Source organism: Erinaceus europaeus, chromosome 15 (assembly GCF_950295315.1).
Source record: "Erinaceus europaeus chromosome 15, mEriEur2.1, whole genome shotgun sequence".
Lineage (NCBI taxonomy): Eukaryota > Metazoa > Chordata > Mammalia > Eulipotyphla > Erinaceidae > Erinaceus > Erinaceus europaeus.
The window spans coordinates 21931714-21944681 of record NC_080176.1 but is presented as its reverse complement, the minus strand read 5'-3'; the positions used below and the strand labels follow the sequence as shown (position 1 = coordinate 21944681).

The 12968-nt window shown below is 57.6% G+C and overlaps 1 protein-coding gene across 2 annotated transcripts in view; it reads left to right on the top strand.

Moving 5' to 3' along the window:
* The window catches only part of CARD11 (caspase recruitment domain family member 11), a 58343-nt gene extending 53820 nt beyond the window's left edge, over positions 1-4523 (top strand). Inside the window, exons 23-25 of one of the 2 annotated variants that reach the window (XR_009545006.1) lie at positions 488-626; positions 889-1004; positions 2116-2253. Coding sequence is in view for 1 of the 2 variants with exons in the window: in XM_007525061.2 (XP_007525123.2) it covers positions 502-626; positions 889-1004; positions 2116-2320 (446 nt within the window). In the remaining variant the exon portion in view is untranslated. Of the gene's footprint in view, positions 1-487; positions 627-888; positions 1005-2115 lie in introns of both variants that reach the window. The other variant, XM_007525061.2, reaches the window with a different exon arrangement.
* Positions 4524-12968: the final 8445 nt, after the last annotated feature.

The following is a 12968-nucleotide window of genomic DNA, read 5'->3' as shown; positions in this document are numbered from 1 at the left end:
TGGATGGATGGTGGATGGATGGCTGAATGGATGGTGGATGGTGGATGGTGAATGATGGATGGATGGATGGATGGGTGGATGGATGGCAGATGGATGGATGGTGGATAGATGGATGGTGGGTGATGGATGTTGGATGATGGGTGGATGGTTGGTGGGTGATGGATGGGTGGATGATGGGTGGATGGATGGTGGATGGATGGCTGAATGGATGGTGGATGGTGAATGATGGATGGATGGATGGGTGGATGGATGGTGGATGGATGGATGGTGGATAGATGGATGGTGGGTGATGGATGTTGGATGATGGGTGGATGGATGGTGGGTGATGGATGGATACTGGACACTGGGTGCTGGGCAGAGTGTGGTTGTGAGTGGGGCACCTTCCTGAGCAGCCGTGTCCCCGAATCCCCAGCCGCTCTGTGGGCCCCAGGGTGGGGGCCTGCCCTGGGACCAGCTCTGCCCATGGTCTGGGGGTTGCGGCACTCAGGCCCGTGCCCACAGACGTGGTCACCCGCGAGGAATTCCTGCGGAGGCAGAAGACGGAGACCATCATCTGCTCACGGGAGAAGAACCCCAACACCTTCGAGTGCGTGGCGCCTGCCAACATCGAGGCCGTGGCCGCCAAGGTGGGGGGCGCCCCTTCCTGCCCTCTGCCTCTGCCCTATTGGGCAGCATGGACCCCACAGGAAGGCCCCCTGCAACATTCTGGGGTGACCCATGTGCAGAGGGGCCTGGGGCGGGGAGCAGGCCCCGCAGAGACCCCCCCACGACAGCAACCCTGCCCCATCCTGCACCTGTGACCACACCTGGGTGCTGGGATGGCCCTCCCCCACCCCCCGCCCCAGGTGCTGGCCCCCACCCGGGCACCTGACCCCCCTGCACCCCCAGAACAAGCACTGCCTGCTGGAGGCTGGCATTGGCTGCACGAGCCACCTGATCCAGGCGGGAATCTACCCCATTGTACTTTTCATCCGCGTGTCTGAGAAGAACATCAAGAGGTTCAGGTAGCTCCCCCTAAACCCCCGGTTCCCCCCGGGCCCCCAGATCTCCCCCAGCACCCCTGGGACCCCAGACCCTCAGGCCCCCAGCTCCCCTCCCTGGCTACCAAGACCCCTCTAGGGACCCCAGCTCCCCCCCCAGCTCCCCTCCTAGACTCCCAGCCCTACTCCCAGGCCCCTAGCGCCCCCCTCAGGGCCCCCCACCCCCCAGCTCCCCAGGTGGGAGGGGATCACCAGAACAATCCAGGGTCCACGAGGCCGGGATGGGGTGTGTGGGCCTGGAAGGATGGCGAGGTTCTGAGAAGGTGGAATGGCAGGTTCTGAAAGCCAGCCTGGCTCGTTCACTGTGGGGGCCTGCTGGGGTCTCAGGTGGGTCAGACTTGGCTTGGTGGAGAGGAAGTCGGGCTCACTGGGGTTCAGGGCCCCTGACATCCCCCAACACGCAGGGAGGGGGGTCTCCTCCTCCTCGGCCCCATCATCCCTGCGTGCACTCTGCCATCTTGGCCCCCAAAGCTGCAGGGACGGCACACCTGGTAGAGCACACACCTCACCAGGCGTGAGGCCCTGGGTTTGAGAATGGGCCTGGTGTCGTGGCTTCCCTCTGGCTGGGAACTAGAGGCCGGAGGGGTGGAGTATGGGCTGGGAGCGCGGGGCCCACCAGGGGCCCTTCAGGGGCCTGGGCAGTGTGGCCCCTCTCCCCTCCCCTGACTCTCGGGAACCTGTGGGTAGGTGGTCGGGTGGGCAGGTGAGCAAGTAGGTTGGTGAGTGAGTGGGTAAGTGGGCAGGTGGGTGGGTGAGTGGGCAAGTAGGCGGGTGGGTGAGTAGGTGAGTGGTTGGGTGGGTGACTGGGCAGGTGGGCGGGTGAGTGGGTGGGAAGATGGGTGAGTAGGTGAATGGGTGGCAGAGATAGGCAGAGAGTCAGGCCTGGCCGGACAGGGTCACCCCTCACCCTGTGCCACAGCCCTGCGCCCACACCCACATCCCCCACATCCCAACCCCACGCCCACACCACCTGCCCTGTGCCCATACTGTCTGGCCTGTCCTCGAGCTGACATCCCATGCCCACACCCTGTGCCTATGCCGTCCGCCCTGTGCCCACACCCACCCTGTGCCCCAGGAAGCTGCTGGCGCGTCCAGAGCCAGAAGAAGAGCTCTTACGGCTGTGCCGGCAGCGAGAGCGGGAGCTGGAGAAGCTACCCTGCCTGTACGCCACGGTGGAGGCAGACGCCTGGGGCAGCCTGGAGGAGCTGCCGCGCCTGCTGAAGGAACGCATCCTGGAGGAGCAGCGCCGCACCGTGTGGGTGGACGAGGGCCAGCTGTGAGCCGGCGCCACCGGGCCGGGATGGCACAGCCAGAGGAGGAGGCCGGGACGCTATCAAACGGCAGAGGCCGGTTCCCCTCGCACCCGCGGCCTTATCTTTACTGTCCAACCACCGGCGGCTTCTGGGCACCGCTGCCCTCAGCTCCCTGCCCTGGTGCCCACCTGATTTGCTGGGAGTCATTGCTGACAGTACCCGTTAGATGGATGGAGGGGCCTCTGGTCAGGATGAGATGGGAGGCTGCCTGTTTGCAGGTGGCTGGAAGGTCCCGTTCTTTTCCTGCCCAGAATACACATGTGATAGCTGGAGCTCTGGCAGCCATCTCAACCATCAAGGTGACCTTGGGGATGGAAGCTTTGCACCGAGGGCCAAAGAGCAGGAAGACAGAAGGAACCAGGGCAACTGGTGGCCCTGCGGAGCACAGGCCTGTCTGGCTCCCTTTCACATGGGCTGGAGCTCTGTTGTGGCCAGCTAGGCCTCAGCCTGAGTCCCCCAGACACCCTGGCTGTCCCCACAGGAGTGTGGAGAGGGGCAGTCCCTCTGCAGTGGGGCTCACCCTTCTCAGGTGACGGTCAAGGACTCTGGGCTCTTGTCCTGCCCAGGGGTTGCTTGGAGGATGTGTGCACAAGGAGGGCACCACCCCCAGGGCTTCCATCCACATCATGCTGCTGGCGACTGGCTAAGCTGCATGTCTGCAGAGCCAGGTGTCCTGCTCCGGGCACAGCTTGGGGTGGGGGCTACCGCACTAGCCCAGATACACCCGTGGGCACCTCCTGTGCCAGCTGCTGTGGACCGGGGTCCTGGATAGCCACACCTCCACAAGCTTTCTTCCCCCCACAAAGGCCTCCAGGGTTTGCAGCAGAAAAGGGGGGCTGGGGGCCGGGTGGATGACTGGGTGGCAGTGCACCTTCCTTTCCAGCACGAGGACCCAGGTTCAAGCCCCCACTCCCCACATGCAAGGGAGAGGCTTCAGGAGCTGTGAAGCAGGGCTTCAGGTGTCTGTCTATCTCTCCCTCCCCTCTCAGTTTCTGTCTATTCAATAATAAATATTTTTTAGTTATTATTGTTGTTGTTGGATAGGACAGCGAGAAATGGAATGAGGAGGGGAGAGAAAGATAGACACCTGCAGACCTGCTTCATCGCTTGTGGGGATCCCTACAGGTGGGGAGCCAGGAGCTCAAACCGGGATCCTTACTCCGGTCCTTGTGCTTTGCGCCACGTGCACTTTACCCACTGCGCTACTGCCTGACCCCCCCCCATAATATTTTTTAAAGAAAGGTATTATTAAAAAATAATAAAAACACAGAAAAGGGCAGAGAGTTCTCTGGGGGGGGAGAGGTGCAGGTGCAGAGACCGACCCAACCCAGGTGAGAGTAGCAGGGCACAGGGCCTGAGCCGGCGGTCACGCCAGGTGGCATCTCCCAGCCTGTCCAGGTGGGTTTGTTCTGCTACCAGGACAGTTGCTGGGCTCAGTGCCCTCATGACCGCTAGGCTCAGAGCAGACAGACAGACACTAAGGGAGGGGAGGGCAGGTGGGACCCCGGGCGGGCGCTCTGTTCTGTAGCCGCAGTTGCTCTAGGAGTCTGTAAGGGGAAGGGGGATGCAGCCTAAGGGGTGGGGGATGGAGCACCCATCCCCTGCTCACAGCTGCACTTAGGCTGGGTCAGCGGGAACCGGCTTTTCTGGGGCTTTTTCTCTCTCTCTTGCTCTTGTGCTGGCCATGCAGGCACGTGTGTGTGTGTGTGTGTGTGTGTGTGTGTGTGTGTGTGTGTGTGTGTGCTTGCACATGTGTGTGTGTGCGCGCGCGGCTGTGTGCACACACGTGTATTTGTGTGTCTGCGTGTAGTTTCTGCAGCTGGGTCTCTGGCGCCCTCTAGAGGAGGAAGGGCTCCCTGCAGCAGACCGTGTGCACACACTAGCAGGTCTGGGCATATGTGGGGAGCGTGTGTGCACAGGGGTCTGCACAGGAGGCCACCACAGACCACTGGGTGTCCCTATAGCCAGCCCCATGCTGCCATTTGCAGGGTGCAGGGGGCCCTGTGGACATCTGAGGGGCTGGCTTTCAGCTCTCCCCCCTCCCTCCCTCCCTCCAGGCCTCCTCCACCTAGGCCCAGGCACCCCCTGGAGCCCCCACTAGTCTCCCAGGAGATCCTCTGGACCCCCGAAGACCCCCTTTGGACCCTAAGAAGCCCCCTACCTCCCCAGAACCCTCAGGAGCCCCTTTGACACCCATGGGTCCCCCCTGTACCCCCAGGAGCTCCCCTTACACTCCAGAATCCCCCCAGGATCCCCCATAGCCCCCCAAGAACTCCCCTTGCACTCCTAGGAGTCTCCCTGGCCCCCCAGAGCCCCTTGCCCCCCAGAAGCACCCGCCCCCATCGCTGCAGCAGGAATAAAGGAGACTGCATTTTGTTAAGCCAGTGGGTAATCAATCATTCCCCAGCCCACAACAATGCAGGAGGGAGGGCGGCTGGTGGCAGCCATAACTCACCCCCACACACACATGCCCTGAAACTGCTGCTCCAGCACTTTCCCAGATTCACAGTGTTGGGCGGGGCGGCACAGCCAGGCCCAGGCCACACCCCTCTGCTCCCCCCCCCACTCGGTCCTGCCCCACCCAGACCACTCGCAGCAGCCCCACGGGCCCTAGCGCCACCTCTGTACCCCCAGACCAGCACAGTGGGCATCAGTGCCTTGGTCAACCAGGAGTCTAGAAGGCTCCACGTGCACCTGCATCCAGGGGCCGATGTATGAGCAGGTTGGGTGTGGCTGCACAGAGCCCCTCCCACGATGCTTCCAAGCCCTCCCGCCGGGCCCTCCCGCAGGACTGGGCCCCATCTTTGGGGACCGGGACACACCTGGCCCAGGGGCTGCAGAGCTGAGGGGCCCCAGGGGCTGCAGAGCTGAGGGGCCCCAGGGGCTGCAGAGCTGAGGGTCCCCGGGCAGGCAGCGCAGAGGAGAGTCAGGCAGGGGCAGGGCTGGGCAGAGTGGCCCACGACCCTCCTGGGGTTCTGCTTGGGGGGGCTTGGTCGGGAGGAGGGTGCATGTGTGGACCTGGCTGTGGGAGCCTCCAACTGATCTCTGCCTCCATCACCTCCACCATCTCCAGTACCTCCTCCATCATTTCCATCACCTCCTCAATCACCTCCTCCATCATCTCTGCCTCCATCACCTCCCCCTCCATCTCCATCACCATCTCTGCCCCATCATCATCTCCGTCTCCATCACTACCATCATCTCTGCCACCATCACCTCTAATTCCACCATCTCAGTTTCCATCACGTCCACCAACTCCATCACCTCCTCCATCATCTCCACCTCTCTCACTTCTGCCTCCACCCGTCGCTTGCCTGCCCTGCCCTGCCCTGCCCTGTGGGGGGAGGGAGCCCCAGCCCTCACAGAAGAAGAGCACCCATGAAAAAGGCCGCCCACTGGGGTGGAGGGGTGTCTCCCTCCTGCAGATGAGGAGGCGGGTGCTGAGCCGGAGCCATGGCGAGTGGTGCTAGGCCGTGGTGGCCGCAAAGAGAGAGCCCCAGGCTCAGAGGCCGAGGACAGCAGACCAGGTCCCTGGATGGAGAGCCCTGCAGGTGGACGTTTCTGATCATCAGGAGCCCAGAAACTCCCCACACCTGAGTGAGGCCTGCTCCCCACAGCAGGGGCCCAGCCCTTCCTTCCCAGGCAGGGAAGCTTCCAGAACACAGCGAGACAGGAGGGGCAGGCTGTCACCTGGGGAGGGGCCACGTCTCGGGCTCAAGTGGCATCCTGCAGGTGCATCCTGAGTCTCAGGCGAGGACACACACACCCCTCCTGGCTGCACCCCCAGCTCTGTTGTGTGATACTGGCGCCACCTGGTGGTTGAGAGAGGAACTTCAGGTGTTGGTGTCCAGGATGGCAGGGACACCCTGGCCTGGTCCCCTCCCCCACGCACCTGTCAGCCATATGAGCTGCCTGCCACTCGCTCACACCTGCCGTGTGCCTGGGGCTGCAGGACTGAGCCCCAGCAGCCGGGGATCCCCACATGGAATAGGGCCAGCCAGGCAAGTGGCCTTCAGGCCCCCAGTCCTATGTGTGAGTGCAGGTGATGTCTGGCCTGAGGTGACAAGGCCTGGGGACCAGGACTCCTCACAGAACCTCACCTCCCCAACTCTCAGAGCCTCAGAGCCAACCAGGCCCCACCCTGCACCCATCCCCCCACCCCCGGGACAGCACCCGCAGATGGAGCCCCACTCACCCAGGCGGCAGGGTTGCTGTAAAAGCACCGAAGGGGGAGCACCCCCCGGGAGGGGTCAGGCCAGGAGCCAAAGCCCTCCTGTCCTCCCAGCCCCTGACCCTGAGTGTCTTCCAGAGCCACTGTCCTGAGCAGAGCAGGGGACTCCAGGGAGCTGCTGCTGAAGAGAGACAGATGGTCAGGGGTCACATTGGAGAAGTGCCTTCCATCATCCAAATGAGGGGGAAGAGGGGAAAGGAGAGATGGGAAGAGGGGAGATATGGTGAGAGAGGAAAGACGGGGAGAGGGAAGAGAGAGGGAGAGGGGAGAGAAGGGGAGAGATGCTGAGAGAGGAGGGAAAGACAGGGACGGGGAGAGACAGGGAGGGGAGAGGCGAGGAGAGGGAAGAGGTGGTGAGAGAGGAGAGATGAGGAGAGGGAAGATGGAGGGGGAGATTGGGAAGAGACAGAAGGAGCCAGGGAAGGAAAGGGAGAAGGCGGCAGAGAGTGAGGAAGAGAGAGCAGAGAAGAGGAGACCCAACAGCTTCACCCTACCACTCATGAAGCCGCCCCTCTGCCTGTTACCCCATGTGGTGGGGGATTGAACCCGGGTCCTCAGGCCTGATGAGCATGTACTCTACAGCTGAGCCCTGAAACAGGGTCCATGCAGACCCGAGAGAGCAGGGGACAGGTGTCCCCTCAGGCCACGGGCAGCAGGGCGGCCAGCACCGACCCACCCAGGCCTTGGGCTGGTGGCAGAGGATGAGGGCACGGGCTGGGATGGCGCCGTGGCCACGGGTGTCCACTCTGGTGGGGCTGGTCCCTCAGACCCCAGCAGTGCCCCCCCCCACCCTGCTGGGACGGCTGTGTGAGGGGAGAAAGGACCCGGCCACAGCCTGGGCTGGAGAATGGAAGGGTTATCCAGAATGACTTACTGGTAGAGTTGAGATAAAAACTGAACTGAGAGGAGTTGGGCAGTAGCACAGCAGGTTAGGTGCACATGGTGCAAAGCACAAGGACCGGCATAAGGATCCTGGTTCGAGCCCCTGGCTCCCCACCTGCAGGAGAGTCGCTTCACAGGAGGTGAAGCAGGTCTGCAGGTGTCTGTCTTTCTCTTCCCTTTCTGTCTTCTCCTCCTCTCTCCATTTCTCTCTGTCCAACAATGACGACATCAATAAAAACAGCAATAATAACTACAACAACAATGAAAAGCAACAAGGGCAACAAAAGGGAAAATAAATAAATATTTTTTTAAAATTTTAAAAAACTGAACCGAGGGGGGGCCAGGCAGTAGTGCAGCAGGTTAAGCACAAACAGCGCAAAGCACAAGGACCGGCATAAGGATCCAGGTTCAAGCCCCCGGCTCCTCACCTGCAGGGGGGTCGCTTCACAAGCGGTGAAGCACGTCTGCAGGTGTCAGGCTTTCTCTCCCCCTCTCTGTCTTCCCCTCCTCTCTCGATTTCTCTCTGTCCTAGTCAACAACAACTTCAATGACAAGAATAACAATAATAACAACAAGAACAACAAAAATAGGAAAAGATGGCCACCAGGAGCAGTGGATTTGTTGTGCAGGCACTGAACCCCAGTCATAATGCTGGAGGCAAAAAAAAAAAAAACTGAGCTGATAGGGCTGGGGAGACAGCATCATAATTCTGCAAAGAGACTCTCCTGCCTGAGGCTCTGAGGTCCCAGGTTCAACCCCCAGCACCACCAGAGCTGAGCAGGGCTCTGGGAAAAAAATAATAATGACAGCAACAACTAATAATATGATGATGATGATGATGAAGGTGGCAGAGGAGATAGCACAAGAAGTCTGCAAGACTGTCCTGCCTGAGACTCTTGAGGTCCCAGGTTCTACCCCCAACACCACCGTCAGCCACAGCTGAGCAGGGCTCTGGGGGAAAGACAACTCAAGCACACCAGAGCTGAGCTGGCAGGCAGCAGGTGCAGTCACATCCCAAGATCTTCCAGCTGTTGAGAGGAGGATGACGCCTAACTCTGATGTACAGCTGAGGCTGGGGGCGAGAAAGCTGGGGCTTGTGGCAGCAGCCTGTGCAGGTGCCTGGACTCTCCGTGGGAGGTCAAACCCCGGAGCAGTGGGGTCCCTGTGCTCCAGGCAGAGCCGGGTGACTTCTCAGACCCCTGGTACCCAGAGCTGCTTGGGGGGGCCGCCAGCACAGGTGCACAGGGAAGGGCCCACAGGCGCACTCAGGCTGCGGGCTGACCTCCCACATAGGAATCTAGCAAAGATGACAGGCTTTATCAATTAATTATTTTGGTCACTGGGCGTCACTACTCCAGGCTGACTTTTTCAGACAGGCAGTCAGACAGACAAAGGGGCTCTTCATGGATCCAAGACACCCCAAGTGTGGTGGGTGCAGGCTCAGATCCGGAACACATGCATGGCTAAGCCAGTCCACCGCCCCGGTGAACTATTTTACCTCCTCAAAAGAGCTTCTTTGGCAGCTGGGCGGTGGTGCACCCTGTTGAGTGCACATAGCACTCTGTAGAAGGACCCGGGTTCAAGTCCCCCACTCCCCACCTGCAGGGGGACATTTCACAAGCGGCAAAATAGGTCTGCAGGTGTCTCTCTGTCTCTCTCCCTCCTCTCTCAATTTATCTCTGTCCTATCCAATAAAATGGGAAAGATGGCCTCCAGAAACAGCACATTCGTAGCGCCGGCACTCAGCCCCAGCGATGACCCTGGTGACAATAAAAAAAATTAATTAAAATGGGAGTCAGGCAGTAGCGCAGCAGGTTAAGAGCAGGTGGCACAAAGTGCAAAGACCAGCTTAAGGATCCTGGTTCAAGTCCCTGGCTCCCCACCTGCAGGGGAGTCGCTTCACAGGTGGTGAAGCAGGTCTGCAGGTGTCTGTCTTTCTCTCCCCCTCTCTGTCTTCCCCTCCTCTCTCCATTTCTCTCTGTCCTATCTAACAACAATGACATCAATAACAACAATAATAATTGTAAAACAATGAAAAACAAGGGCAACAAAAGGGAAAATAAATAAATACAAAAATTTTTAAAAATAAAATTAAAAATTCTTTTCTTGGGGGTCGGGTGGTAGTGCAGCAGGTTAAGCACACACGCTACAAAGCACAAGGACCGGCATAAGGATCCTGATTCGAGCCCCCGGCTGCCCACCTACAAGGGGTGTCACTGCACAAGTGGTGAAGCAGGTCTGCAGATGTTTGTCTTTCTCTCCCCCTCTCTGTCTTCCCCTTCTCTCTCTATTTCTCTCTGTCTTATCCAACAACAATAATAATAACCACAACAATGATAAAACAACAAGGGTAACAAAAAGGAAAAAAATGGCCTCCAGGAGCAGTGGATTCAGAGTGCAGGCACTGAGCCCCAGCTATAACCCTGGAGGCAAAAAAAAAAAAAATCTTTTGGCTTCTTTATGTTAAATAAAATCCACCATTGGTAAAGTCTGTTGGCTAGGTCCATGATCCTAATCTCCCTTTTTTTAAATTATTATCTTTATTTATTTATTGGATAGAGACAGCCAGAAATCAAGAGGGAAGGGTGGAATAGAGAGGAAGAGAGACAGAGAGACACCTGCAGCCCTGCTTCACCACTCGTGTAGATTTCCTCCTGCAGGTGGGGACCGGGGACTCAAACCCAGGTCCTTGTGCATTGTGACATATGCGCTCAATGTGGTGCACCACCACTGGCCCCTCCTAGTCTCCTTTCCTTTCACTGCTTGACCGACTTCACACCTCCAGCGTGGCTCTGTTCCTAGGTGACCTTGTCATTCCTGTTTCTTCTTTTCTTTCCTTTCTTTGGTAGAACAGAGAGAAGTTGGGGGAGGGGCAGGAGATCTAGACAACCACAGCCCTGCTTCACCGCTGACAAACCTTCCCCCTGTAGGTAGAGAGAGGGGGCGTGAACCTGGGTCCTCAAGCACGGTGAGCTGTGCCCTCTACCAGGAGCACCGCCACCCAGGCCCGTATTCTGTGGACTTCTCCACACTTGAGCTGCTTCTTCAGCCTCCTCCCTCCCCAGAAGCCTTCAGTGCCTGCCTAGCTATTCATTGAACTGCATGAAGTCACAAGTTTTTGAAAAATGTTATTTCCTAGCAAGGAGCAAAGAGCACTATTCTCCCATCTCCCAGCTGTGTCCTGTGTGGTGTGGCATCAAACCCAGGCCTTCTGGAGGCCAAGAATAAGCCAAAGCCAGCTGCCCCTGGCCTGGGTCATTTCTCCATGGATCTGTCGCTCAGTAGCCGTGGAGTTCAGGGGTCCAGCCGACCTGGACCTCGACCTGGAGTCCCTGCCGTCTGCTGCTCTCTATTTTGGTCACCTGGTGAAGGAGGGTTTGGCCAAGATGCTTTTTAAGACCCATAAAGTTGGGTGGGGGGAGACAGCACAGTGGTTCTGCAAAAGACTCCCCTGCCTGAGGCTCCAGAGTCCCAGGTTCAATCCCCAGCACCACCATCAGCCAGAGCTCAGCAGGGTTCTGGGGAAAATAATAATAACAATAAATAATAATAATAATAATACTGGGGAGATAACACAGGGGGTCTGCAAACAAACTCTCCTGCCTGAGGCTCCAGAGTCCCATGTTCAGTCCCCAGCACCACCATCAGCCAGAGCTCAGTAGGGCTCTGGGCAAAATAAATAAATAAATACATACATACATACATAATAAATAATGGGGCTGGGGAGACAGCACAGTGAGTGTGCAAAAAGACCCTTCTGCCTGAGGCTTCAGAGTGCCAGGTTCAACCCCCAGCTTCTCCATCAGCCAGAGCTGAGCAAGGCTCTGGTTTAAAATAATACATCATCATAATAATAATTTAATAAAATGTCTCCTAAGACCTGGGAGACTAATTAAATAGGAGGCTCTCCAAAGCTGTGAAAGGCCACAGAAATATGGCAAGCAGTAGATCTGCTTAGGATGGGTGGTCACAACTGAGTGGATAGCCCATCACTCTGTCTCTTTGGCCCCAGCCCCATCTGCTTGTCCTGCCCCGCCGTCCCACATGGAGAGCCTCAGGTCCCTCCCCTGGGACCATGTGTCTGTCTGTCTGCAGTGGGCTCTGCAGTGTGGTTCTGCCCGGCCAGCAGCTCCCCCAGAGGGTGGACTCCTGGGTGCCAGGAGGGCAAAACCTGCAAGCTAAGCACAGGGCCCTTGGGCACTGGCTTTGCAGGAATCCCCATTCCCAGTTAATACAGCTATGGCTGTGCTGACCCAGTGGCATGGAGAGAAAGAAGCAGAGATGGGGAAAATGCGGGGGGCAGGGGGGCGGGTGGTGGCACACCTGGTTAAGCATCACAGTGCTCAAGGACCCGGGTTCAAGTCCTTGGTACCTACCTGCAGGGGGCAAGCTTCATGAGTGGTGAAGCAGGGCTGCAGGTGTCTCTCTCTCTCTCCCTATCTCCCCATTTCCTCTCGATTTCTACTGTCTCTATGCAATAAATAAAGATAATAAAATTTAAAAAAAAAAAGAGAGACTGTCATGCCTGAGTCTCCAAAGTCCCAAGTTCAATTCCCTGCACCACCACTAGCCAGAGCTAAGTATTTCTCTGGTTAAAAAAATAAGTAAATAAATAAGCAATTTTTTTTTTAAGTGTGTGTCCAGGAGGTGGCACGGAGATGAAGCATTGGACTCTCAAGCATGAGGTCCCGAGTTCAATCCTTGGCAACACATGTACCAGAGTGATGTCTGATTCTCTCTCTCTCTTCCTATCTTTCTAATAAATAAATAAAATCTGGGCCGGGTGGTGGCACACCTGGTTGAGTGTACATATTACAGTGCACAAGAACCCGGGTTCGAGCCCCTGGTCCCCACCTACAGGGGAAAAGCTTTGCAAGTGGTGAAGCAGGGATGCTGGTGTCTCTCTGTCTCTCTCCCTCTCTATCTCCCCCTTCCTTCTCGATTTCTGGCTGTCTCTATCCAATAAATAGATTTTTTTAAATTAGAAAATAAAACAAATTGGCTGGGGAGACAGCATAATGGTTATTCAAAAGGCCTTTCAAGCCTGAGGCGCTAAGGTCCCAGATTCAATCCCCAGCCCCACCATAAGCCGAAACTGAGCAGTGTTCTGGTCTCTTTTTCACTACCTTTCCCTCTGTATCTACTCTTTCTCATTAAAATTAACTAAATAAAATATTTTTTAAAAAAATAAAATAAAATCTTAAAAAGAAAAGTGCTGGGAGGCTGTCCACCGAGGAACAGTCCGCTGTCTTTGCGGGGACAGCCCGGGTCCAGCACACACGACCGACCGCCTCCCAGGTGGGCCCTAGCCGCGCTCCAGCAGGCCGCGTCCTGTACACCTGGCATTTCTGGTCCCGCCCAGGCCGGCGTTAGCGCCAATCCGCAGCCGGATCGGCGTGACGGGCGTGAGCGCTAAGCCAATGGCGCTGGAGATGGCGGGAGACGCCCCTCCTCCGGCCCTGCCCCGCCTCCCTTTCATTCCGCACGAAGGCTACGCCCTCT